This window comes from Uloborus diversus, chromosome 7, assembly GCF_026930045.1.
Source record: "Uloborus diversus isolate 005 chromosome 7, Udiv.v.3.1, whole genome shotgun sequence".
Taxonomy (NCBI): Eukaryota; Metazoa; Arthropoda; class Arachnida; order Araneae; family Uloboridae; genus Uloborus; species Uloborus diversus.
In genome coordinates, this window is record NC_072737.1 from 167,349,157 (window position 1) to 167,376,545 (window position 27,389).

A 27,389-nucleotide genomic window follows, 5' to 3' on the forward strand; every position below is an offset into this window, starting at 1 on the left:
AAAAGAAAAACTGCATAGCATTACATGAATAAAATGTTTAAAAACGAAATGAATCTAGATTATTTCTATTAGCTTGGTTCGGATTAAAAAGTAGAAAATAAAAAAGACTTCTGTCTATAATACCCGAAATTGCTGTAGCTCTCTCAAAAAGATATTTATGTAAATTCTAAAGCAGCTAATAAAAAAAAAAAATAAAGACTTGAAAGGAGAACTGATGGTATGATGTTGAGCGAATAACTTTCTACCGTCAATATTTCTTCAATAACTTTTTTATTCAAATTTTATTAACTGCTTTAGAATTAGCGTAAATGTAAATACATAAAAAGCAACATATAAATATAACGATATGAAAAGCAATTTCATTTTTTGCGAATTAAACTTCAAGAAGTCTTTTTTTATTTTGTTTCATACTTTTAGTGCAAACCAAGTTAGTAAAAATAGTCTTTATAGTCTGACCACCGATGAAATTGAAAGTCAAACATCCAGTTTACAGGTGGAAATGGAAGTATCTATTAGCTTTCAGGGATGCCAGCTTTTGTAGATGTGTTAGCCTCTGAATTAAGCAGTCACATTGAAGTGAACGGAACACGCTCATCAGATATTTGATTTCCCCCTGATTTGGATAGACTGGTTTTGACAAGATGTTGCTAGAAAATTTCACTTTAAATTAAATGGAGGGAAAAGAAAAAAAAAAGTTGAATTTTCCACAACATTAAAAAAATAAAAAATTCTTAGCTTTTGTTTTGTTTGACACAAGTATCGGAATTGGGGCATCCCATTCCAAAGTACGTAAGATTCACCTCCCTCTTATTTTTTTTAATACTAAAAAATGTATATATATATATATATATATACATACATATATATATATATATATATGCATATACATACACATATACATATTGAAACGGATTCGGTGCGACTTCCACTTTCTTGAAATGAAGACACAGTTCTTGATAAAAACACAGGAAATTTATTTACACTATGTACAGGAAAGATCTTCAACAACTGCTAAATTATTCATCAGCAATTAAGCAATTATCACACAACACCGTAAACTCAACGTTTACACACGTATTTACTTCCAAATACGAAAACAACACAGCGAAATGCCTCGCTATAAACAGAGCAAAAATCTTCTCAGTTCGAAATATCAATCGAAACTAACTGTTTATCCATCGCTAACGGCTTAAATACACCGAAAAGAAATTTCTCAAATATTCCACACGCTTCTGTAAAGTAGTAGACCGTTATCAATGAAAAGAAAGAAAATAGGGGTCGTATACTTTAGCCGAATGAAAAAGTGGTTGTATATTCATTACGGGAAACTATTTACAGGTTACGTTCCTACAATAATTACTATTTACAGAATTTGTAACATTGCCCCCTTCCTAAGGACTGCACGTCCCGGGCAGTACAATCCCCAGAAAGGGTGCCAAACTTCTATCACAAGTTTACAAATATACACATTAATTAATAACTAACAGATACAGAAAACACAATAATAACAAGAAATATTACTAAACATTAAAAGCAAAAATTATCTACAACTTTTATGTTATCAACCATGGTTGTTTACGTAATACTCGTGAACTATGGCCATAGTATGGGGCTAACCGATCATAATGTACAACCCTAGGTTTTGCATTAGGTGATTTTTAGATCCTCACTACGAGGTCATTTAGTCGGTTAACGACTTTGTAGGGTCCATCCCAATGCGACTGCAATTTGGGTGAAAGACCTTTCCGTCGGATGGGATTCCATAACCAAACCTTGTCGCCTTCGTTGAATTCATGTCCAGTAGACCTTGTGTCGTATCGGGTCTTCATCTTCTCCGCCGCGATGTTGATTCGCTCTCGTGCGAAGTTATGAACGTCTTCCAACCGGGCCTGGAGATCCTGGATGTACTCCTCAGGCGATGCAGGCGCATCCGGAGGACGACCGAAGACGAGATCACAAGGTAGCCGAAGCTCTCGTCCGAAGAGCATCTGAGATGGGGCATATCCGGTAGTCTCGTGGACAGCACTGCGGTAGGCCAGCAGGAACAAAGGTAGCTTCTTGTCCCAATCCTGTTGATTTCTGGATACCATAAGCGAGAGATTATTCAGGATTGTGCGGTTGAATCTCTCCACCATGCCGTCCGATTGTGGGTGTAGTGGTGTTGTCCTAGTTTTCTCAATTCCGAAAATTTGACATAGGCCCTTAAACACAGCAGAGATGAAATTCCTCCCTTGATCGGAATGAATCTGCAAAGGTGTTCCGTATCTCGAGATCCAATGTTGGACTAGAGTCTCTGCTACGGTAGTAGCCTCTTGATCTGGAATGGGATATGCTTCCGGCCATTTGGTGAAGTAGTCGATGGAAACAAGAATGTATTTGTTCCCATCAGCAGTTCTTGGTAGAGGACCCAGGATGTCGATCCCAATTCGTTCGAAAGGAGCTCCAACGTTGTACAGATGTAGCTTCCCTCTGCTTCTCTTCTTCGGTCTTTTACGAGCAGCACAGGCGTCACAAGAATGGCACCACTTCTCCACGTCATCCTTCGCCTTGCTCCAGAAGAAGCGCTCCCGAACTTTATTGAGAGTTTTCAAGACACCAAAATGTCCTCCAGTCGCACTACTATGTATTTCTTTCAGAACATCTGAAATCCTGGATCGAGGAAGTAGTAACTGCCACCTAGATGTCTTGCCGTCGTGAGATTCCCATTTCCGGTGTAGCACGCCGTTCCGTAAATGGAGTGAGTTCCATAAAGCCCAGTATCTTTTTGTTGCAGGACTGAAGATGGAAACGTCCTGCCAGCTAGGGCGTCGACTGTCACTTTCCATGAACTCTAAAATTGGTTTTATGTCGGGGTCTTCAAGTTGATCTTTTCGAACTTGGTCATCACTCCATGGATCAGGTTCTGATGATGTTGGAGTCACTGTCACCTGATAGGCGGTAGGGCTAGTCGTTCCATACTGTTTCTCGATTCGGGAACAATAATTGCAGTTCTCAGGACAGGGTCTCCTTGATAAAGCGTCAGCATTACCGTGAGACAACCCTTTTCGGTGCTTGATCTCCATGTCATATTCCTGGAGCCGCTGTATCCATCTGGCTATCTGGCCGTCTGGATTCTTGAAGTTCAAAAGCCAAGTTAACGAGGCATGATCTGTCCGAAGCAGAAATTTTCGGCCGTAGAGGTAATGATGGAAGTGTTCTACAGCTTTCACTATGGCCAGTAACTCCTTTCTGGTGACGCAGTAATTTCGCTCCGACTTTGATAAGCATTTGCTCCAGTAAGCGATGACATGTTCATTTCCGTCAATTTCTTGGGATAAAACAGCTCCAATTCCCTCGTTGCTCGCATCAGTGTCCAGGATGAAGGATTTTTCAGGCTGAGGATAGGCGAGGATAGGCGTTGATGTTAACGCCTCCTTCAGTCGTAGAAATGCATCTTCGCATTCTTTGGACCATTCAAACTTTTGCTTGCTCTCCGTCAGCTTATGCAAAGGTCGTGCAATGTTGGAAAAACCCTTCACAAACTTCCTGTAGTACGTGCAGAGCCCCAGGAAACTTCGCAACTGATGGATGTTTTCGGGACGACTCCAACGCCTGACCGCAGATACCTTCTCTGGATCGGTTTGTACACCCTCAGAAGAGATGATGTGACCAAGGTAGTTCACTTCCCGGCGGAACAAATTACATTTGGACGGGCTTAACTTCAGACTGGCTTCCTTAAGCTTTTGCAGCACCTTCCTAAGATTTGCCAGATGTTCTTCGAAGCTGCGTCCCACGATGATGATATCGTCTAAGTAGACCAGACAGGATTCTTAGGAAAGTCCTCTTAACACTGTCTCCATAAGACGCTCGAACGTAGCTGGTGCATTGCAGAGGCCGAAGGGCATCACTTTAAACTGCCATAAGCCTTGTCCAGTTGTAAACGCTGTCTTCTCTCGGTCATCAGGGTGTATCTCAACCTGCCAGTAGCCGCTCTTCAAGTCCAGGGTCGAAAACCACTTGTGTCCGGAAAGAGTGTCTAAGGTGTCGTCGATCCGTGGAAGAGGGTAACTGTCTTTCTCGGTGATTTCATTCAGTCGTCGGTAATCGACACAAAATCTGGTGGAACCATCTTTCTTTCGGACCAAGACGATGGGAGAGGCCCAAGGACTGGATGAAGGTTCGATTACATCATTCTCCTTCATCTCTTTCAGGAGGGTCTCAACCTCTTCCTTCTTGGCGAACGGTAGTCGTCTTGGATGCTGTTTAATAGGGGGGTGTTCTCCAGTGTAGATCCTATGCTGCGTTAAATTCGTACGGCCAACATCCTCCGATGTAGATGAAAACAGATGCTTGAAGTCATCCACCAATTGTTCCGCAGCAGTTCTTTGGTCTTTCGTTAATGGTGCACTCCCAATTAACTTCGATGTCAAGGACTCGGAAGACACAGTCTCGGGGGAATTGATTCTTCTAATGATGCAGTTTACTGGAGTACAAGTTGCTAACACTTCACCTTTCCAGATATTCCTTGGCCTTTCACTCACGTTGGCGACTCTCACAGGAATTACATCCTTAGAAAGGTCTACAAGCGTAAATGCTACCAGCACTCCTTTTAGGTTATTGCTTAGGTTAGGGTATTCAATGAGTCCAAATCGAAAACTATGCTTTCTTCAAGGGAGCCAGGTATTAATGATTCTGACCTTGAGGGAATCGATAAATCTGTTTGAGCTATTATTTGATGAGCGGATTTTACATCACTCTCTGCAGGGAAAACGGCTATGTCTTCTCTCATCGAGTGCAGCTCATTAGTCTTGAAGTCGAGAGTGAAGTCATATTTCTTCAAAAAGTCCAATCCGAGAATGAAGGGGTCCGTGATATTAGCGACGAATGCCGTATGATGGTAGGTGGCATTCCCAAACACTATTTCCAAGTCCACTTTACCGTCAATCTCAATTTTGTCACCTGTCACAGTCTGGAGACTTACGCGTGGCGATGTCCACAGCAGTTTCAATCCAAATTCACGAGCCACATCTGTCCTAATGATTGTCACATTGGCTCCAGTGTCGACAATCAGTCTGCAGGGGTTCCCATTTACATGTGCGTAAATGAAAAGTCCATCACTGCCACTACTAGAAGAGGAAATCTGCAGAGCTCTAGTGGTGGTGATTTCCTTCCCTCGCGTAGCTTGGCGAGCCGGACAACTCCTTCGCAGGTGTCCTTCACTACCGCATTTCCAGCACTTCTGCTCTTGTTTCTTTTGGGCTGTTATGCTGCTCAGATGTCTTGTCAAGTCACCGAGTTGTCTCTCAAGTTCAGCGAGGTGGGACGACCTGGAATCAGACTCAACAGCTTCCTGAGTCCGGATTAGATGGCGATCCACACGGGTTGCTTCTTGGGCGGCCTCGTATCTCATCGCATACACAACAGCAGAATTCAGGTCTTTGACATCCGCCATCCGTAGAGCTTTCTGGATTTCCGGATCTCGAACCCCGTCGATGTAGTAGTTGAGTGCCAGGTTGTCTCGAACATCCGCAGGGCAGTCGTAAAAAGCAAGATGAGACAGTCTCTCGATGTCCGCCGCAAGCTCTTGCAGGGTTTCCCCAGTTTTCTGGAAACGGGATTTCAACTGGAGTCGGCTGAAATCTTTCTGGCACTTCTCACCGAAGCGAAGCTCCAACGCAGATGTGAGGGCGGCGAAATCCAGGCGCTGGCTGTCCGGAAGGGTCTGGAGAATGTCCGCTGCGTCACCTCTCAGGGATGCTGCAAGATGACAGGCCTTGGTAGCAGAGTCCCATCCGTTCGCTTCCGCCACTATCATGAATTGAGTTTTGTAAACCTGCCACGAAGTTTTCCCATCAAATGTGGCAAGTTTAATGGACGGTCGAGCAACCGATGTGGGAGCGCCAAACTGTACAGAGCTGCTTTCCGCGGTCGCCTATCTCCTTTCCACGTCCTTAAAGATCTCTTCTTTAAGTAGATGAAATCTTCTATCTTCATCTTCAAATTTATTTTCTACAGCATTGAATCGGCTTTCAACGGTATCAAATTTTTCTTCAATTGCATCAACTCGATGCTCTATGTCATTAAATTTATTTTCCATCACAGTCTTTACCGAAATAAGGTCGTTTTTAATTTCTTCTTGGTTAGACGTTAAGTCCTTTTTCAGCACCGTTAAATCGCTTTTTAACTGGTCTTGATTTGCCAACATACTTGCAGTCAGATCACTTTTTAATTGTTCTTGATTAGCCGCCAATTCATTTTTTAATTGTTCTTGATTAGCTACCAAACTTTCGGTCAAGTCACTTTTCACAGCATTAATTGCTTCCAGAAGTTGTTTTAATTGGTCATCCATTGCGCGAGTAATCACCATAAAAACAAAGTCTATAAATTCAAACAGTCTTTATGAAAAAATGTCCAAAGTCACACTTACTCCAAGAAAGTCCAGAAGAAGCCCCACGTTGGGCGCCAAATTGTAACGGATTCGGTGCGACTTCCACTTTCTTGAAATGAAGACACAGTTCTTGATAAAAACACAGGAAATTTATTTACACTATGTACAGGAAAGATCTTCAACAACTGCTAAATTATTCATCAGCAATTAAGCAATTATCACACAACACCGTAAACTCAACGTTTACACACGTATTTACTTCCAAATACGAAAACAACACAGCGAAATGCCTCGCTATAAACAGAGCAAAAATCTTCTCAGTTCGAAATATCAATCGAAACTAACTGTTTATCCATCGCTAACGGCTTAAATACACCGAAAAGAAATTTCTCAAATATTCCACACGCTTCTGTAAAGTAGTAGACCGTTATCAATGAAAAGAAAGAAAATAGGGGTCGTATACTTTAGCCGAATGAAAAAGGGGTTGTATATTCATTACGGGAAACTATTTACAGGTTACGTTCCTACAATAATTACTGTTTACAGAATTTGTAACAATATATATACACGCACACACATATATATACACACACACATATATATACACACACACACACACACACACACATATACAGTCTGAGTAAAAACTTTAAGTCCAGTGCACTTTTTTGAGAAATTAGACACACCTTAATCTTAGGATCAAAACGTCGTATGAGTGATAATTATTAACCTTAAATACTAGTAAAAAAGACAAAAAAAAAAAAAAAAAAAAAATTGTAAGTGTTTCATTATCAGAAAATATTACTGATCAATATTTGAACCTGAGTAAAATCTTTAAGGCCAACATAGAAAAAAGCATATGAGGACAAAAATTCAAATATTTATAAGCTTGTGTGGGAGTCATTCTTTCAAATTACTTCAAATATTCTTGTTTTCATGAATGAAACTAGTTTTTGACAAAATTCGGGATGTATTTTTTACCATTCATCTTCGATGGTAGATTTCAGTTCCATTGATGAAATAAAATGTCTCTCCTCTGTATAAACTCTTCTCGCTAAGTCACCCAATAAGTTCTCTATTGGGTTAAGATCTGCAGACTTAGTTGGTCATTTCAAAGTTTCAACATTGTTTACTTGGAGTCTATTTCTTGCACTGTTACTCGGAAGGATAGATGCATTGTTTTGCTGATATTTTCAATTTTCCCCAGCAATAAATTTAGCATTTTATAAAAGATGACTTGGGAAGAAATTTTGATATGCTTGTGAGTTCATTTTACATGAAACAAACGCAACTGAGCACAACCATTGTAAGCAAAGCACTCTTAAGTTCTGACAGAGCCTCCATCTAATTGGTGCTTGTAAGATATTTCTTTTTCTTTTCGTAAATCATGCCAATAGTACTTCCGTCCGGTTGGTCCACCCAAACTTCACTTCTTTTCGTTAGAAAAAATTATTTGTATTCATTGGTTATCCCAGGTCATGATTTCCTAGCTAAAGTTGAAACGCTCTATATTGTGCATTTTCAATAAATGAGGTTTAAGCAATTTTGCAGCATTAATAAAATTTTCACACCTTCTAATTGTGTTATATATCGTTTTTGACAAACATTTAAACCTATCGTCTAAATAAGTTTCCTGGTTGAGTACTTTTCAGATAATGTAATAATTTCCAAACTCTTCTTCCACGACACGAGGACAAAGCTTTAAGTTTTCTTGGGTTTTTTTACCCTAATTGTGTTTAAATCAAACAAAAATGTTGACTTTAGTCTTCGATCTTCCTATTTTTTCGCAATATTACGCCTACTTATCCTTGTTGAAGAAAAAGCTTCAATCTGCCCTCTTTCTTGAACAGTTAACTTTTTACCTTACGATATCGTCACAAGTAGGACAAAAACTTTGAAGAAATTAATCACAAAACTGCAAGTTGAAGGGTTTCCACAATCTTGTTAACTGAGGTGACATTTATTACAGTATGGGTACTTGCAGTTTTTTAAAAATGCTAGTGGCCTTAAAGTTTTTACTCAAGCTGAAATGCTAACTTTGAATAAACCATTGCTTTTCTGGTTATTGCATGCTTTACAAATCCTGTCTGTTACGTTATTTCTTACCAATGAACATTAATAATTAATAATACAATAATATTAAAATCCCTTTAATTTCATTTTCATTTTTTCAAAGAAAATTATACTGGCCTTAAAGTTTTTACTTAGACTGTATATCTACACACACACACACATATATCTACACACACACACATATATATATATATACACACATATATATATACACACACACACATATATATATATATATATATATATATATATATATATATATATATATATATATAGAAAAGAAGAAACCCCCCCCCGAAAGTCGGGTCTAGCTACGCCTCTGCGAATTACGAACAAGCACGTCGCACTTACGCAGACATACATGCTTATGCCCGTATATACTACATTCATTCATACTGTAACGGATTCGGTGCGACTTTCACTCTCTTGAAATGAAAACACAGTTCTTGATAAAAACACAGGAAATTTATTTACACTATGTACAGGAAAGATCGTCAACAACTGCTAAATTATTCATCAGCAATTAAGCAATTATCACACAACACCGTAAACTCAACGTTTACACACGTACTTACTTCCAAATACGAAAACAACACAGCGAAATGCCTCGCTATAAACAGAGCTAATACACACTCACAGTTCGAAATCTGAATCGAAACTAACTGTTTATCCATCGCTAACGGCTTAAATACACCGAAAAGAAATTTCTCAAATATTCCACACGCTTCTGTAAAGTAGTAGACCGTTATCAATGAAAAGAAAGAAAATAGGGGTCGTATAATTTAGCCGAATGAAAAAGGGGTTGTATATTCATTACGGGAAACTATTTACAGGTTACGTTCCTACAATAATTACTATTTACAGGATTTGTAACAATACGCACGAACATATGTAGATATACACTTACATACAGACGTCACGAGAAAAGCCATTCCAATTTACTCCGATGATTAAATTGGATGTTTCGGTTGCTCTTACGTCAACAAAATTTTAACTCTGTCATTATAAGTGGGGGGGGGGCATCAGGGCCGTATGCAAGGGGGTGGTTTTATAAGGTTCAAATCCCCTCCGAAAATTTTCATCCAAAGAAATGCTTTCCATTATTTATTTATTTTATTTATTTATATTTTGGTGACAAAAATAACATTGTTATTATTATTTTAATTTTATTTGTGAAATGAAATTAGTATGACTGAAAAATTGTACAAACTCACTTTGTGTTTATGGTAGTTATTGAGAAATTTATTAACTATGTTACAATATGGCGTTTTGTAAGAACATCCTTCCCTCTAATTAGATAATCTATCGTTACAAAAATCAATAGAATACACATGAAACCAAATTTGATAGACCATATAAATATTTGGAAAAATGTGTTTGGTAAAACCCATCCGAAACAAAAGTCTGGTTACGGCCCTGGTTAAATGACTTATCAAATTCTTATTATTTCATTCAGCTTAATTTTAACCGATTTTAGGTTCTATAATTCAACCAGACGCCAAGGCAGCTAGCTTAGCCGCTTTCGGCGGCTGACACGACAAGTTGCATGCTGCAGATTGGTGTACACCAACGATAGGGTGAAGCCCCCAAAGTACACCGCCCCCTTCTTGATAAATGCGGCGGTGCATTAATTTTAGTAAGTAGTACATAAATTTTCTGCGCGGCTGCATCTCTAGAACAATCTGCCGCGTGCCTTTACTTTACCACTAGTGGTACCCGCACGGCGTTGCCCGTAATAGAAAAATTAAAAGGTCTTTTGGTTCGCCTGTATATTTACAAATAATCTATGGTGAATTTTCTCGCCAATTGGCTTGTACACATGTTACGGTTCCACGTTATGATAATTTCGTAATTTACTCGTCCATCTTATGATAGTTTTGTTCTTAAAATTTGAATAGAAAAAGAACCACATCGAATTTTCGAAATATCGCTTCGAGGTGCACACCCCCATGCTACAAACTAACTTTGTGCCAAATTTCATGAAAATCGGCCGAACGGTCTAGGCGCCATGCGCGTCACAGAGATCCAGACATCCTCCGGACATCCAGATAGAGAGACTTTCAGCTTAATTATTAGTAAAGATAAAGATTAACTCGAATCATTCATTCACTTTTGCTTTTTTATAGAAGAGAGAAAATGAGCCTTAGAAGAAATTGGCCCTAATTTTTAGAGACTAGAAAAACGTAACCTTGAAAAAAGAAGTTCCAAGTGTAGGATTTGGCAGAGTAAGTTTTCCTTTTGGCGGCAGAAAAGTTCTTGTGATTTTGCCTTTAACTTACATCTCCTCTAATTAAAGTCATAGCAAAACAAAAACTGCCTAAACATTATGTCCGGAGAATTTCGAATCTATCGATACTTGGTTCGATCGTCAATTCTCTGACTTTCGGAAGAAGAAAGATTGACATAAATAGATAGATACATTGATACACTCGCTTTTTAATGCATAAGATTTCTAGATTCATATTTCATGTAGAAGCTTAATCAAAGCTTATATGGTGGCTATTTCGTGTCCAGCTAAATGTTTCTTATTAACAGGAACCTGCCCCGATCCATCTCCATTGGTATTCCCATGGTGACGTTGTGTTACGCGGCGACAAATATCGCCTACCTCACGGTTCTCTCGCCATCTGAGCTCCTTGCATCTGAAGCTGTAGCTGTGGTAAGTTCATCTTTAGAACCTCATAGTATTAGCAGGGGCGAGCACAAGAATTTTGGGGACGGTCCAAATGATTTTTCTGGGCCACCTCCATATTGTTTACCCCTATATTTCACGCCAAATTTTAAAAATATTGGGCCCTCTTCAGGCTCGGACCAACAGGTGTCCCCTCCCCCCCATTGTGCACTCCCCTGAGTAATAGTATTAGCAGGGGCGTGCACAGGAATTTTGGGGACGGTCCAAATGATTTTTCCGAGCCTCCTCCATATTATTTACCCCTATATTTCACGCCAAATTTTAAAAATATTGGGCCCTCGGCTTGGGCCAACAGGTGCGCCCTCCCCGCTCTCCCCCCCCATTGTGCACTCCCCTGAGTAATAGTATTAGCAGGGGCGTGCACAGGAATTTTGGGGACGGTCCAAATGACTTTTCTGGGCCACCTCCATATTGTTTACCCCTATATTTCATGCCAAATTTTAAAAATATTGAGCCCTCTTTAGGCCCGGGCCAACAGATGTCCCTCCCCCCATTGTGCACTCCCCTCAGTATTAGGGGAGCCGAAAAGTAATGTTGTTTTTCTCAAGTAAATACATTTTTGAAAAGTTTTCATTTTTAATCATACAAGAATGTTATTACCCTAGTTATAAAGACCAAGATAGCGCCACTCGCCACATGGCGACTAAAGTGGCGACATTAAGTATTAATACTGTTCACCACCCGGTCACTACTCTCCCCTACCCTACCCGCCTGTGTTATCATTAGTTCCTTCTATTTCCGGACATTTTATCTCCGTTTTTCTCTTGGTTAATAAATTATGGATGAATGAAATTTGACCAAAAGTGTGAATAACAATTTTAAGTAATCACGAAACACTTCTCTTAGAAATGAATAACTTCCCGTTCGAATAGTTAACGCTTGATTACATTATTAGCTCTGATTCCAGTAATTATGTTTCTTAACCTTTATTTGAAAGGATAACTTTTGTGTTTTTGTATTGATTTAAAAGCAAATTTGTTGTTTAGTTTCTTTTTTTTTTTCGTTTGCAAAAAAATGGTGACGAAAAACACAGAAGTGGCGACTATTTAATTTGCGTCTGCTAGCAGGAAGATAATAGTTGATTCCGACTCCTGAAGTTCTAGAACCTTCGACTCGAATTCCTTTACCCCTAAATCAGGCTTATTCCGATGTAGCTCTGGCTCAGTGGCAGAGTTAAGGACTCGGAGGGGGGGGGGGAATGATCGACTCCGGCTCTTGGAATTTTGAAGCATTACACTCCCGACTCCGACTCTTTTACCCCAAAATTAGTCCGACTCCGACTCAGCAACCCTGGTTACTACACGGATCATATCACCGTGTTTTGCGTAATCCTGCTGAGACATTCCCCATTTTGCAACTGCTGAAGATAAAGAATCAATTTTCGTCTGCTGACGAATGCCGTATTCGTCCCGCATAGTCATGCCAAAAATATCACTTTTTGCAGCAACTAAAGATTACGGACCGCAAGCTGCTTCAGAACCTCATCGATGTACCGTACGTGCTTCTGATGCGTTTCAGGAGTGACCTACTGTCATGTCTACGGGTGCCATTAACTGGGACTAAAACCATAGATCGTAGCTTATGTAGCGACGCGTCCGCCATCTTGGGGCTAAATGCTACTTCCTTCCTGTGTCTGCTATAATGGAGTGTAGCGTGTTTTGCTTCTTGTTTGTGGATTAACATGAACTTCATAAGAAACCACAATAAAGAAGCAAAATACACTACTTTACCATAGACCCGGGGTCTTGCGCTTCGGAACGATTCGCTCCGAGGACAGTGTCTGGCAGGAAGTTTGACTGGTGCGGTACATAGCAGATCCATGGGACGAAAGCATCGTTTAGACCCAAGATGGTGGACGTGTCGCTACTTAATCTACGATTCAGGGCTTTAACCGGGAAAACGTAACCATGTGGTGTATGTTTGTCGGTTTTGGAAATCTATGATATTTGGTGCTTTATACTAAGTCCCAAAACCAGCTAATTGCTCTGGTAGTACTTTCATTGCACTAAGAAACAAAACCGCTATTAACTGGTTTTCAAGTTCAGTAAAGCGTCAAATATCATAGTTTTCAAAAACTGATAAAGATGTCCCACTTAGCATAGTTATCCCAATTGACAGTACCCCAAAGATCAGGCCCCTAACTGGATCGGGCAGTATCTTTGTGCTGCTTGGCTTCGCTAACTCATATGCACCCACGACTAAAGGTTCTCATCACCATCATCATAACTGGCTCGACAACCCATTGTGTGTGGGTCTTGGACTTTTGCAGAAGTTTCTTCCAGTCAGATCTATTTTTTTCCTGACTTCTCCAATTTTAAGGATTTGATAGTTTTTAAGTCTTCTTCCAAACAATTCAGCCATCTAATACCTCTTGGACGTTTGCCAGTTGGTCTTGCATTTAGAATATTAGGTTGGAGGGACTCGGGGTACACGCGGACAGCATGTCCCGCCCATCTCTTTCTTGGAAATTCAAAGGCTAAAGGCCCTATTCTAGGAAAAAAGAGCTGATGTGTACATCACATGACTTCTTTTTACTCCAATTTAATGTCATTTCCCCATTACTGGCAATTTTAATGTGAATCAGTAGTTTACTCTCTAAATATCACCAACAGTGGTCAAATTAAAACAGCTTAAAAAAAAAAGCCAAATTTGTCGCCAAGTTGGCGACAAAACTTGGCGACCAATAGACTGGCGATATATCGCCAAGTGTCCGACAAATTGTAACACCACTTGAGTTTACATCGAAATTAACAATGATTTCCAAAATCCTCCCCCCAAAAAGGGGCAAAAGACCCCAAGACCTATTTAGAAACACAAGAATGCAACCAAAAGGGGGAGGTGCACAACTAGACCCCACTAGTAGTCTACATACCAAATTTCAACTTTCTAGGACATGCCGTTCTTGAGTTATGCGACGCATATTCGCACATTCATGCATACGTACATACAGAAGTCACGAGAAAATTCGTTGTAATTAACTCGTTAATCGTCATTACGGATATATCGCGTGTCTATACGTTCTTAGGTACTTATCCACGTCTGGTCGAGTCGAAAAAAAAAACTCAATATTCATTCGGGGATGAGTAAAATGGAAATTAAGGTCGATTTTTGAGTGAAAAGTTTTTCGCGAATACAATACCTCCTTTTTTGTAAAAGGAAGCAAAAATCGGTTGCCCTCCTCATCGGATCGACGTCACAATTTCTTCCTCAAATCATCTCCGCGTAGCAATTTCGAAATCCGATCTGAACAAATTTAAAAACTCGGCGAGAAACAGAAGATAGCACAGGACTTAACGGTTTGCATGTGCCAGGAAATCTATCTGCAAAGCGTGAGAAAGTTCTCTTCCTATACTCTACGAAACTCGCAAAATTTGGCGATTTTCCTTAAAGTTTTTGCAGACTATAAGACGGCAAACAATTACACTTCGTTCATAAAGTATTTGAACGTAATGTGTAAGAATATATTTGCATAATATTCTACATCCACCGATCTTCAATGCGCTTCCTCTTGCCATCAGGGGTCCACGTGAGAGCAGTTCTTGTAGGGTCTATTGCCTGCATTCTGTGAACATGTCTTATCCATGATCATCTGCGCTTTTTTTATCAGTGTGGTTATCGGCTTGCAATTTGTACGTTTGTACAGGTCTGAATTCGATATTTTATTTGGCCAGTATATGTTTAATATTTTTCTCAGGCTTTTAGATTGAAAGGCATCAAGCTCTTTTTCTTGCTGTCTAGTTAGCTTCCATGTATTGCTGCCATAGAGTAGGACTGCTCTAACAGTTGAATTGAAAATTTGTATATACTAAGGTGGTTGAAAAATACATGTAAAAAAAAAGTTTCTCCTAGATAACGGGACACCCCCAATATTTTTAGACTTATGGATAATAATATACTGGCAGAATTTTAGTTTCCTGTTTCAACTGAAAGAGGATACTCAACCCCTTACCCCAAAATTCATGTTTGGGGAGTAAGAAGCTAAAACTTTTACAGCATGATACTATTAGTAAGTCTAAGAAAAATAGGGGGTGTCCTGGACTCTAGCCGAAAAAAAGTTTTTTTGAACCACCCTAGTATACTGCCGTGTGCAGGTAAAGGGCAGTAACTGCAAATTTTTCATTTTTCATTTTTTTTACATTTTTGTCATCTATTGTACGTTATCTTTATTGTACAAGCTCGCTTATTTGGTTTCCGCTGAAAAAAAAGTGCGAAAAAGACGCCTAATTCCAACATTTCCCTATTGTTAGTATTGAATCCAAAACGCGTTTCTTCAAATATCTCGAAAACTTATTTCTGCAGATACTGCCGTTTACCTGTACACGGCAGTATATACCCCAGCATGCGATCAGGGGAAGGTAAGTGTACACCAACCCGCCGCAGGCGGCCATTCTCGCCCCCTCGGCGACCGGTTCAAGAACACATTCGCATAACATACACTATTGTTCCGACAGGGATTTGCGAACCGAATGCTTGGACCAGTGGCCTTTCTCATTCCCATACTGGTGGCCGCATCCGCTTATGGAGCTTCGAATGGAACATGCCTCATTGCATCCAGGTGAGCCTTATTTTTTCCATTCGTTTCTTTTTCATAGATTTATGTTCATAGATCTTTGTCACGTAATTTGTAAAAAAACAGCAACATAATTACGTGAAATACACCGCCAGCTCAGTCATTTCCAGCCGAGGACTGCAGTTTCGTGCTTATTAGCACTCATCAGCCCGGCATAGGAAAGTGACTGAGCTGGAGATGGAAAACCTCTTAAGGAAGCCAAGAGTGCCAAACAAACTGGTCTTGGCTTCCTTAAGAGGTTTTCCATCTCCAGCTCAGTCACTTTCCTATGCCGGGCTGATGAGTGCTAATAAGCATGAAACTGCAGTCCTCGGCTGGAAATGACTGAGCCGGCGGTGTATTTCACGTATTTCTGCTTTAGCCCTGGCTAATGGGCGGTAATTTACTGAGCAACATAATTGTATACAATGCAGACTATTTCCACCTCAAATAAAGGACAAAACTGGAAATTCGATAGTCGCTAGTGCTATATAGTATCAATTTTGTAGTAAATTACGGTAACTTACTACAAAATACCATGCTTTGCCATCAATCTTTGAGTTGAACCGTACCATTGCTGCGGTCACTCATCTGGTGTGCTAATTCTACATTAGCTAGCAGTTTGTTTGGCTCTCTTGGCTCCCTTTAGAGATTTTTCGCCTCCAGCTCATGTGATTCCCATTCCGGGCTGATGAGTGCTAAAAAGCGCGAAACAGCAATCCTCGGATGGAATAATGGAGCTGGTGGTGTATTTTAAGTGGTATCAATTTTATTAGTGGTCACTTTTTCTATTTAAAGAGCAATATGATGTATTTTTAAAAATTTATAGAAGTTAATGTATCAAATGTATTATTTCATGCAAGTAAGATAGTTTTAATGAATTACTTCATAAATGTTTTGAAAGTTTCGGCACGTTAAATACGCTTGCAATTCTTGAGTGCGCTTAAGATTCTGCATCCGACTCATATATTTTTGTCTTCATCGAGGCGTGAAGTAAATGGGGAGCAAAAGCTGAAAAACGCAGGACAGTCAAGTGCGGAAAAAGAAAATAATTATGAGAATCGGATTTATGCAACGACTCGAACCGTTTCGAAAAAGGTTTCGCGAGCGAAAAGGAGAATTCTCTTAGAGCCATTTCAAACGATCCGAAATACGGTATTTCTCAGACACACCGTCTCACGTCTGGAAGAACATTAATACTATTTCAACGAGATTACGTATATATAGGGAGTGACGTTTGAGTCACATGATTGGTCATGTGAGTCAAACGGTCTACATAGGGCGCTATATAGATAGGCTGGCGCATCAGCTTAAGTTTAGCCATTTTGGATCGAATTTTTCATGGTTGCGCTGGCATATCGACCGATCCCAAGCGGTAATTCTGTAATCCACGCTATGGCTTGGTTTCTTCTATGCTCGATAGATGGCGCCACTACTTTTTCATGAATTTTTTTTTTTTTGCTTTCTTTTCAAAAATGTCTTACGATCAAAACGAAAATTTAACTTACAGAGTAAAAGAAATCACTGATGAAAATGCTGAAAATGTAAGTTTTAAATTTTTTTTTTCTTAATTTAATTGCGGATAATCCCGGGAAAAAAAATGTTATTAAAGGGACAGAACAGCCGATTTAAATTATTGGAATTTAAGAAAAAATGTGAAAATTCATGTGCCTAAAGGTTTAACGTTGTAATTAATAATTTAATCAACGGTCTAATTGATACAACTATATCAATTAGGTAACATTATATGCAGTATTCGGGGGGGGGGGGGAGTATATATATATATAGTGTGAAATGTAAGTTAGAACAGCTCTTTTACAATAGTACTCCAATAGGCTTTCCAGTTTTTTATTTATTTATTTATTATTATTATTATTTTTTTTTTTTGAAAAACACAAAGACACACATATATAATATATGCCAATGATTTTTTTTTTCGTGTGGGGGGGGTGTGATCGCTTCCTTTTGGGGGGGGGAGGGACACATTAGTAGAGGGACCCTTAGTTTTATTTACCCATGTTTTGTAGCATTTTTTAAAATTAATTTTCTGTTTAGTTTGTTCTTTGACTTTTGTTGTTTTTTCCACCAGTACTTACATGTTCTTTACTAAATTGCTATGTTGGGCCTTTTTTGGTTAAAGATTTTTTAGATTGTATTTGTGTTTCAATAAAAATTGAATTAATTTCTCTTTTGAATGGCTTATACAGATTTAACTTAAATATGCTTGTTAATTTTATACGCAGAACTGGTTACATCAACCGATTCCGATCCGCCAATATCAACTAATTCCGATCCGCCGGTCGAAATGCGATCCGAAAACTGCTGGAAACGACAGTCCGTTTTGGAAAATTATAGGCAATTTTTTACTTGAACTTTTTGATCGCCAGAAAAAAAGTCTTTGTTCAGTAGAAATATTTTTCTAAACAATCGGGACTGAACCCCATTCGGATAATTAGAACCAGAAAATGTTCTATTGAAAAAAAAAATAATTGAGTGTATGTGATGTTACTTAGTTGTAAAATATTTTATTGAAAATGAAATAATAAAGTAAAATTGCAAAATTAAGGAATAATTATTTGAAAATGGGACTGATATTACACCAAAAAAATTATAATTTAAAAATGAATAAAGAGAAAAATGAAATAAAAATGAATTATAAAAAAAATTGTAAACAAATTTTCAGAACTTATAAAAATTCTCCCCGAACTTCAAAGAATCCCCCCTGGAATCTGAAGTAACGGGGGACATTCCCCTTCTAGAAATTGAACCTTATTTCAAACCCTGTTATATAAACATTTAATTGAAAGTAACTTGCCTTTGCATTGTGATTGTCAATTTAGCAGTGCATCCTGTATGCTTTGAAGGACCATCCCCAGAAACTCTTCTGTCTGTCTTATGCACACAGCGATAGCTGATTTTGTATTTATTAAATCTCCCTGATTTCGGATATGTTGTTGCAACATGCCAAGTACTTTTTGTATCTTCACTGTGTTGCTGTAACCAGTTCCGTGTATAAAATTAACAAGCATATTTAAGTTAAATCTGTATAAGCCAATCAAAAGAGAAGTTAATTCAATTTTTATTAAAACACAAATACAATCTAAAAAATCTTTAACCAAAAAAGGCCCAACATAGCAATTAAGTTAAGAACATGTAAGTACTGGTGGAAAAAACAACAAAACTTAAAGAACAAACTAAACAGAAAATTAATTTTAAAAAAATGCTACAAAACATGGGTACATAAAACTAAGGGTGAATGTCCCCCCCCCCCCCAAAGGAAGCGATCACACCCCCCCACCACCAAAAAAAAAAATCATTGGCATATATATATATATATATATATATATATATATATATATATATATATATATATATATATATATATATATATATATATATATATATATATATATATATATATATATGTGTGTGTGTGTGTGTGTCTTTGTGTTTTTCAAAAAAAAAAAAATAATAATAATAATAAATAAAAAACTAGAAAGCCTATTGGAGTACTTTTGTAAAAGAGCTGTTCTGACTTACATTTCACACTATATACATGTACTCCCCCCCCCCCGAATACTGCATATAATGTTATCTAATTGATATAGTTGTATCAATTAGACCGTTGGTTAAATTATTAATTACAACGTTAAACCTTTAGGCACATGAATTTTCACATTTTTTTTAATTCCAATAATTTAAATCGGCTGTTCTGTCCCTTTAAGAATCTTTTTTTTTTTCGGGAATATCCGCAATTAAATTAAGAAAAAAAATTTTAAAACTTACATTTGCAGCATTTTCATCAGTGATTTCTTTTACTCTGTAAGTTAAATTTTCGTTTTGATCGTTTGTAATATTAATATTTGAATAAGTAAAGCCGGATGATAAGCTATCCATCGTTAAAACTTCAAAAGACACAAGACATTTTTGAAAATAAAGTAAAAAAAAATCATGAAAAAAGTAGTGGCGCCATCTATTGAGCATGGATGAAATCAAGCCATAGCGTGGATTACAGAATTACCGCTTGGGAACGGTCAATATGCGTTGCGCTGCTAGGGATACCACAGCAAAGTTTCGGGTTTCGCCAAATTTGCCGAAAATAATATTTTATTTAATGAACAATTCACGTGGCGCTAATAATCGATCACAATGAACAAGCACCAAACGCGATACGTTGCCAGAAAAGGCAACCACTCAAACACACGCTCCGATCCAAAAAGGCTGAACTTAAGCTGATGCGTCGGCGCGTATATATAGGGGCCTTAGGTCGACACCCTCCTTACGTCACATTCTAATACGTCACTGCTAAACCAGAACTACAGCGCCATCTCTCGACTAAATAGTGAAACAGTATGTGGGCGTCACTCTTCGCGAAGCAAGATACGACCTCAGCGCCACCTAGTGGTCTGGTCACTCTAAACGAGCGAAAACAATCCCAAATACAGTTCCTCCTCTCAAATAAAAGGATATCAGCCAGACCTAACACAAAATAGCCTCTCCTCTTCTTTAAAGGTAAAAACAGGAATCTTATGACATGAAATGAAGTCATAACTTGCTTCAATATGACGTCAAAGTTCAAATAGGAGGCCAATGACGTCATAATGGAAGTCACGCCTACGTTATGCAAATTTTAGAGGCAACGAAATCGGTTGATCACGTGAGATACCGTACCGGACAGGTACCTGACATTTTCTTTATGGATATGTAAAACCAAAAGGGAGGCCATTCGCAAGCGTACCGCGAAGGGAGCTCTAACTTTGTGTTGAAACTTAACTGTAAACGTCACTGAGAAGCGCGCGAAAACACTCTTCAGCAAGGGAGTAGAAGTTCTTTTACCTCCCTGCTTGCAATTCTGACGAGCTGGCGATTCTACTTCCGATTCTGTTCTTGTGTGTACATGTTCTGTGTCGTCTGTTCAATAAAGTTGTGATCGCCAAATATGACGCTTTTGGATTGCCTGGCCCTTCTGACAGGTATGAACATTTTCCATGTTTAAATTGAATTTTATCTTGATATTAATCACGTTGAGCCCACGTGACCATGTTAGAAACTCTTGATATACAGGGTGAGTTCGATCGAATCTGTCATACGAAAGGGGGTGATGGAAGAGCCCAAGCGGAGTTTAGAACCACCCATTATCGTGTCCAATCCTTAACCGTAACTGAGTTATGGTAGCTATAAGGAAAACGAGTAAAAATAAAACAAAATTCTGAGAAAACGACTAATTTCTGAGATTCCTGTAGGACCTACAAGGAAAATAAGACCATATTTGGAAAGAGCAGATTAAATCCTTCAAAATGACACCTTTTTCATCAAAATAGTCGCATTTTACAGCGAGCTACAAGCTTTGAAACGTTGGACACAGTCAGATTTGAAATGGCGCCCAAGTTTTCAATCGACATTTTCAAAAACAACCGTTTGAGCTACAATTGGTCAAATCTACCAAAAACCGACCCACTTCCAAAACTACCAAACGAGTACCAAACTACCCGACTACCAAAAACCCGCTTTTAGATGATACAACAACAAGTTATATTGAGCTTTAAGTTCGGCAGAAATTTAGGCTTTTGTTTGAAACCGTGTAAAATCTGCATTCGTTGAAAAAGGAAAACCAGCGAAGAGTCGCATTTTTCTGTTTAAAACTTTCAGTTTCACATAAGCATGTTGGTTTCCTTGTTTAAGAAAATGATATTTTTGTATCGAAATAATATTTTTTAGATTTTATTAAGTGAAAAAACACAAGAGATAACAATAAGCAGAAAGAAAAAAGCATTTTTCGTGGTTTTAACAAAGGAGAAATCATTAATAACAAGAAGTTCTGTCTAGAACTAGACGAGCCTACTTTCCCGTATACCCATACTACTTTCTAGTACCTGATCAATATTCTCAAAAATAGCTAAAAACGCAAATTTTTTCAAACATATTTTTAAAATACTTTAAGCTGATTTCTATGAATAAAATATTCCCCACTCATCTAAAAAAAATTAGATGCGTAAAAAAAAAAAAAAAAAAAAAGAATAGCAGCAACTTTTAAACAAAGCAGCTAATACACTTTTTTCCATTAAAAAAATCTTTCTTTCAAAACGAAAAAATAATAATTAAAATTAATAAGTTCATTAAAAAAAACATGTAAAAAAATCGTTTCTTTTTCCCCTGTTGCCAAAAACAATTTTTTTAATGAATTAATGCACTTACCAAAATAAATAAAAATAATAAAATGTCAACTTAAAGAAATAATTTTCATTGTCAAAAAAAAAAAAAAAAAAAAAAAATCGTCTGCGCATAACTTTATGTAGAAACGTAAATGACTTCGAGTTTATTTGCCGAAAACTGAATACCTAAATTAAAACTTTAGCGTAAAAATGAAAACAAGTCATATCAACAATAATTATTTCACAGTCAAAACCCTAGCTGCGGAGTCGAATATCTAAGAATCGGAGTCAGTCATTTGTCCTCCGTGTATAAATTTTTGCCAAAGCTACGAAGTCAGAGTCGAAGTCGGGGAGTCGGAGTCCGATTAATTGTCGGGCACAGGAGTCGGAGTCAGGTGCCCCTAAATTGTCGGAGTCTGGAGTTTGGCGTCAAGAGCTATTTCCAACAAAATTTGTTTGAAGTAAATCCGCCTTCAAGTACGGAATCGACATTGACTTTCAGTTTCCCCGTAGGCGCTAATATTAAGGGATTTGAACTGTTCAAAATTGAACGGAAAATTGTTCGAATCAAAATGATATGTTATATGCAAGTTTTTTATCAAACGCTTTTTCCTACAAAGTTTGTTTGAAGCAAATTCGCCTCACAGTTCGGAATTGCCTTGAATTTCCCCGTAGGCGCTAATGTTAAGTTTTTTTGAACTGTTCAAAATTAAAAAAAAATTAGTTCAAATAAAAAAGTGAAATATAGGAATGAGATGTCCTCGCCGAGATCTTTCGATCAAAAAAAAGTTTGTTCAAATCGGACTATTCATTCAAAAGTTATTAGGGGGGGTGGGCAGACAGACATACCGACAGACATTTTTCCCCGTCTCAATACCCTACTTTAAAATTTTTAATTTTTCGATATTTATTTAATTATTTTATTTATTTTTAACTTTTTTTTTGTTTTTTTGCGATATTTTTAAGATGCATTAAGCCTTCTTTCATGCTTTTTTCTTCTTTTTCTGACTTTTACTGGGAAAGTAGGCTAAAAAAGTTACACGAACATCATAGAGTACGTTTGATCAATCTCAAAATGTACAATAGATGCTGAAATTTGGTCGCCGCCACACCTGATGCATGCTTTCGCCTTTTTGCGAACTGAAACATTCGTTGCTCCTAGTGAAATTTCATTTCTTAGTTTTACTACTGCTCCATCAAACCGGTTGCGCAATTCCTGCAAACTGGTTACTTCTGTTTTGTATACTTCTGATTAGAAACCCCAAAAAAAGTTCACTGGTATCAGGTCTGGCAATATAGGTGGCTAAGGAATGGGACTCTTGAGACCAATACATTGGAGATACTATTCAGTTAGAAAATTCCGAACGGCATTTGAAAATGAGCAGAGTTACCACCGTGTTGAAAAATGATTTCCGCTCTCTCCGAATCAGGAATAGCATCCAGTAAGCCAGGCAAGTGATGTTCCATGAACTCTAAATATTGCTTCCTGCATTAAAACACCTTAAAACATATGCAGACCCATCAAATGATCGCTAATTACGACCAGCCAAACATCTCTACATAGTATAAAATTAAGTCTCCAAAAAGCGTCTGTGTGTTTGAACTCGCAAAACTCGAGAACTACCCTGCCGATTTTGCTGAAATTTTCACAGTTTGTTCCTTTAAGTCCTGAGAAGATTTGCAGACCAGTTCGAAAACAATTCGATGAATAGTTCTTTTTTTATTCCAATTTAGGTCCAATTTTCACACAAATTCCCGAATATGAGGGTGAAAAATTACTCGCAAATAGTAATATCACATATGGTTAGAAAGGGTAGAATTTTCCGCGTTCTACACAGTTTGTTTCAATGCTCTAACTTTATTATGGCGGGAGTTATTTGCGTTTTCAGCTCAAATTTTTGTAAGCTTAGCTGAAATTTAGGCACTACTTCCTTCATTAAATAAATCAATAAAAAGTGAAGGAATTGTTCCACAGCTTTCTCTTTGACGCCATTGGAAAAAGCGACCTTTTTTACTCCAGATCTAACTCGACCTATGGTCGAAAAAAATAAGCTTTTATCTCGAAAGGAAAAAAAGTTACAAGCCTTTTTAAATCAAGTTTAAGAAATATCGATTCCATTCAAATTGTGAACAATTTTCGTTCTCATTTTAATTCATTAAACTTATTTTATTTTGTGTTTCCATAGTTACGCATTTTAAATCCGTCTTTCTGGATTTAATTTCTTAAAACCATTTTAATATCTGTCGTCATTGTTTGGAAGGGAAACCATGATGTTTTTTTTATTTATTTATTTATTTTTTTTGCGCCTGATTGTTGAATATACGTCACCTGACACAATTTTTATTTTCAAGGTGGACCGGGCAAAGACGGGCAACGCAGCTAGTTTAAACTAAATCGAGTTTGGAACTTGGGTTTAAAAATGGATTTTGTTCAGCAGACTGAGTCTAGTTACGCAAATTTATCATGTCCCCTCGTGTAATTAACAAATCATGTGTTCGCATTATCACCATTCTGCTGATGTTGAAGAATATGTACTGGACCGAGTAGTGGAAAACCCAAGTGTGAGTTCACGCACGATTGCTGGAGAAGGTGGACTTTCACAACGTAAAGTGATGAAAACATTGAACCAAAACAAGTATCACCCTTATCATTTTACACTAGTACAAGAATTGCGCAATTCAGATTTAGAAAAGCGGTTAACATTTTGCAGATGACTACTAGCCCGAGACACTGAAGAACACCATTCTCTAAGAAAGATATTGTGGACAGATGAGTCGTTGTTCACTAGAGGGGGCATCATAAATTTTCATAACTGGCATCATTATGCTGAACATAATCCTTTTTTTAACCCGAAGCTCATCGTTCCGAACTCGATTCAGCTTAAATGTTTAGTTTGGCGTAATAGGAGATTATTTGATTGGTCCGTATGTGTTTCGAGGTAACCTAAAAGGAAACACATATTGAGAGTTCATTGATTATCATTTGCTTGGCTTACTTGGTACTATTCCTGTTCCAGAGAGAGAGGAAATTATTTTCCAACATGATGAAGCCCCAGTACATTCCTCAAATGCCGTTCGGGAATTTCTAATTGAACAGTATCCCCAATGGATTGGTCGTACGGGACCTATTTCTGAACCACCTAGATCCCCAGACCTGACGCAAGTGAACTTCTTTGTTTGGGGATTGTTAAAACAAGAAGTTTACAAAACAGAAGTAGCCAGTTTGCAGGAATTGAGCGACTGCCTTAATGAAGTGAAGCTAAGAAATGAAATTCACTAAGAGTAACGGTTGTTTCCGTCCGCAAAAAGGCAAGAGGGCCGTGGTAGCCCGATCGGTAGAGTGTCGGATTCGGGGCCGGAGGGTCCTGAGCTCGAACCTCGATGGTTGGAGACCCACCGTCGTCATTAAAGGGGATTGGGCGACGTTAAATATGCTCGTGGTCTCAATGTCCTCCAAGTGAAACGATACCTCTGGGGGTGCTAGCACCAGGTAGCTATTAGCTCCTGGACTAGTTCTAAATTCTCATTAACTGTTCGATCCGGTGATGGTGCTGCCATCTATCGGTGTATAAAATAATGGAGGCAAGGCACTTAGTATGCAGTCCTCGACATAAATACAGTTGTAGCCAGTTGTGACTCGGAATAGGAAAAAGGCAAGAGCGCGTATTAGGTGTGGCGGTGACCAATTTCAGCAGCTTTCGTAGATTTTGAAGATTGATTAAATGGGCTCATTGATGTTATTGTAACTTTTTTATTAAATGATTTTCCATTGTGAAGAGCACGGGAGAGTAATTTCTACTTATTGTTATCTCTTGTTGTGTTTTTTCACCTAATAAAATGCTAAAATTATTATTTTCATATAAAACTACCATTTTGTTAAAGAAAGAAAGCAGTAAGCTTTCATAAAACAAAAAATTTAAAACACAAAAGTGCGACTCTTCGCTGGCTTTCCCTTTTCAACGAGTGCAGATTTTTACACTGTTTCAAACAAAAGCCCGAATTTCTTCTGAACTTGAAGCCTAAATTGATTTGTTGTTGTATCATTTGAAATCTAGTAAAACGGGTCAGTCTTTGGTAGGTATAACCGATTGTAGCTCATACGATTGTTTTTGAAAATGTCGCTTGAAAACTTTGGCGACATTTCAATTTTGAGTGTGTCCAACGTTTCAAAGCTTGTAGCTCACTGTAAAATGCTACTATCTTAATGGTAAAGGTGTCATATTGTAGGATTTAATCTGCTCTTTCTAAATATGTACTTAATTTCCTTGTAAGTCCTACAGGAATATCAGAAAAATCGGTCGTTTTCTCAGAATTTTGCTTTTTTACTCATTTTCCTTATATCTACCATAACTCGGTTACGGTTAAGGATTTGACACGATAATGGGCGGTTCTATACTCCGCTTGGGCTCTTCTATCACCCCCTTTCGTATGGCAGATTCGATCGAACTCACCCTGTATAAGACCAACAAATTTTCTCTCATCATTATAGAAGTGAGAAAGCGAGAAATAAGTTTGACCATGGGGAAACGAAAAATATTTGGGGGAGGCCCAAAAATTACCAACTACGGAGCTTCAACGAGTGCAGGCGACCTCTTTCAACCCTCCGAAGAAAGCTATGCTGACAACCCGACTTCTACCTCGCAAAACACGCAACTCGGCGACTTCTTGACAGAGGTCGAAATAGTGAACAAAGCAAACAAGAGACGAAAATTCTGGACTCAGGAGGAAATAGAAACTATGTTTAACATCCACCAAGCTCAGTTCAACATACCAAGGGAGAAGGAGGCAATTCGGGTAAGCTCAAGTTCACTTCTTGTTTTGTTTTTTGTTCTATTTTAATTATTTTCTTTTTCTAGTTTTTTGCGTGCTGCCCTGAGGGGCGTTTTAGTCACGCAGGGTCCGTGTCATAATGGCTGTGATTTTCGCGCGAAGGAGCCTAGCGGCACGACCCAACACTATGATAGCTTGGCTACCAAACCGCGGGTTACCTTACGCATGCCCAAAAGCCAAGTGATTAGGCGGGCGTAATATAGGTACAACCGTCGGAGTTCTGCCTGCGATGTACACAATTTCAACAGGATTTGCTATAGGTAAGGGACTACCTGCTCAAGGTGTGCGCACAGCTGTTTAGGTGTGGACTTTATTACTATTAGTATTTCTCTGCTTAGATTGTGTCATACACAAACGGTATACAAAATTTGAACTGAATGTTATATGTTAAATATCCCCAAAACTAATTTTAGGATCTCTATTGTTGACAGGATCTACCTATCAACCGGCCAGCTCCAACATGGTGGATCTGCAACCGTTGTCGGAAGTGTTTGGCAGCATTCGCAGTGTACAAGAAACACCAACTAAAGAAACACAAGGAAAGACCGGTATTGAAGTGCGACCGATGTGGAGCAATCTATGCAGACTTCAACACCGCGCCAGGAATGCCACATGCATAGAACAAGAAACTATACGCTGCAATGCCAAACGGGCGATGCTTTTACCAACATCAACTCAGACTTCACCCTGTCCACTATTACGCCAGAGTGACAGAGAGAAACGTTA

The 27,389-nt window shown here is 38.4% G+C and overlaps 1 protein-coding gene across 1 annotated transcript in view; it reads left to right on the forward strand.

Annotated features, from left to right (window-relative positions):
- LOC129225933 (b(0,+)-type amino acid transporter 1-like) overlaps positions 1–27,389 on the forward strand; it is a 186,343-nt gene that overhangs the window by 139,160 nt on the left and 19,794 nt on the right. Inside the window, exons 8-9 of the mRNA XM_054860475.1 lie at positions 10,976–11,099; positions 15,584–15,687. Of these exons, the coding sequence (XP_054716450.1) occupies positions 10,976–11,099; positions 15,584–15,687 (228 nt within the window). The remainder of the gene's footprint in view (positions 1–10,975; positions 11,100–15,583; positions 15,688–27,389) is intronic.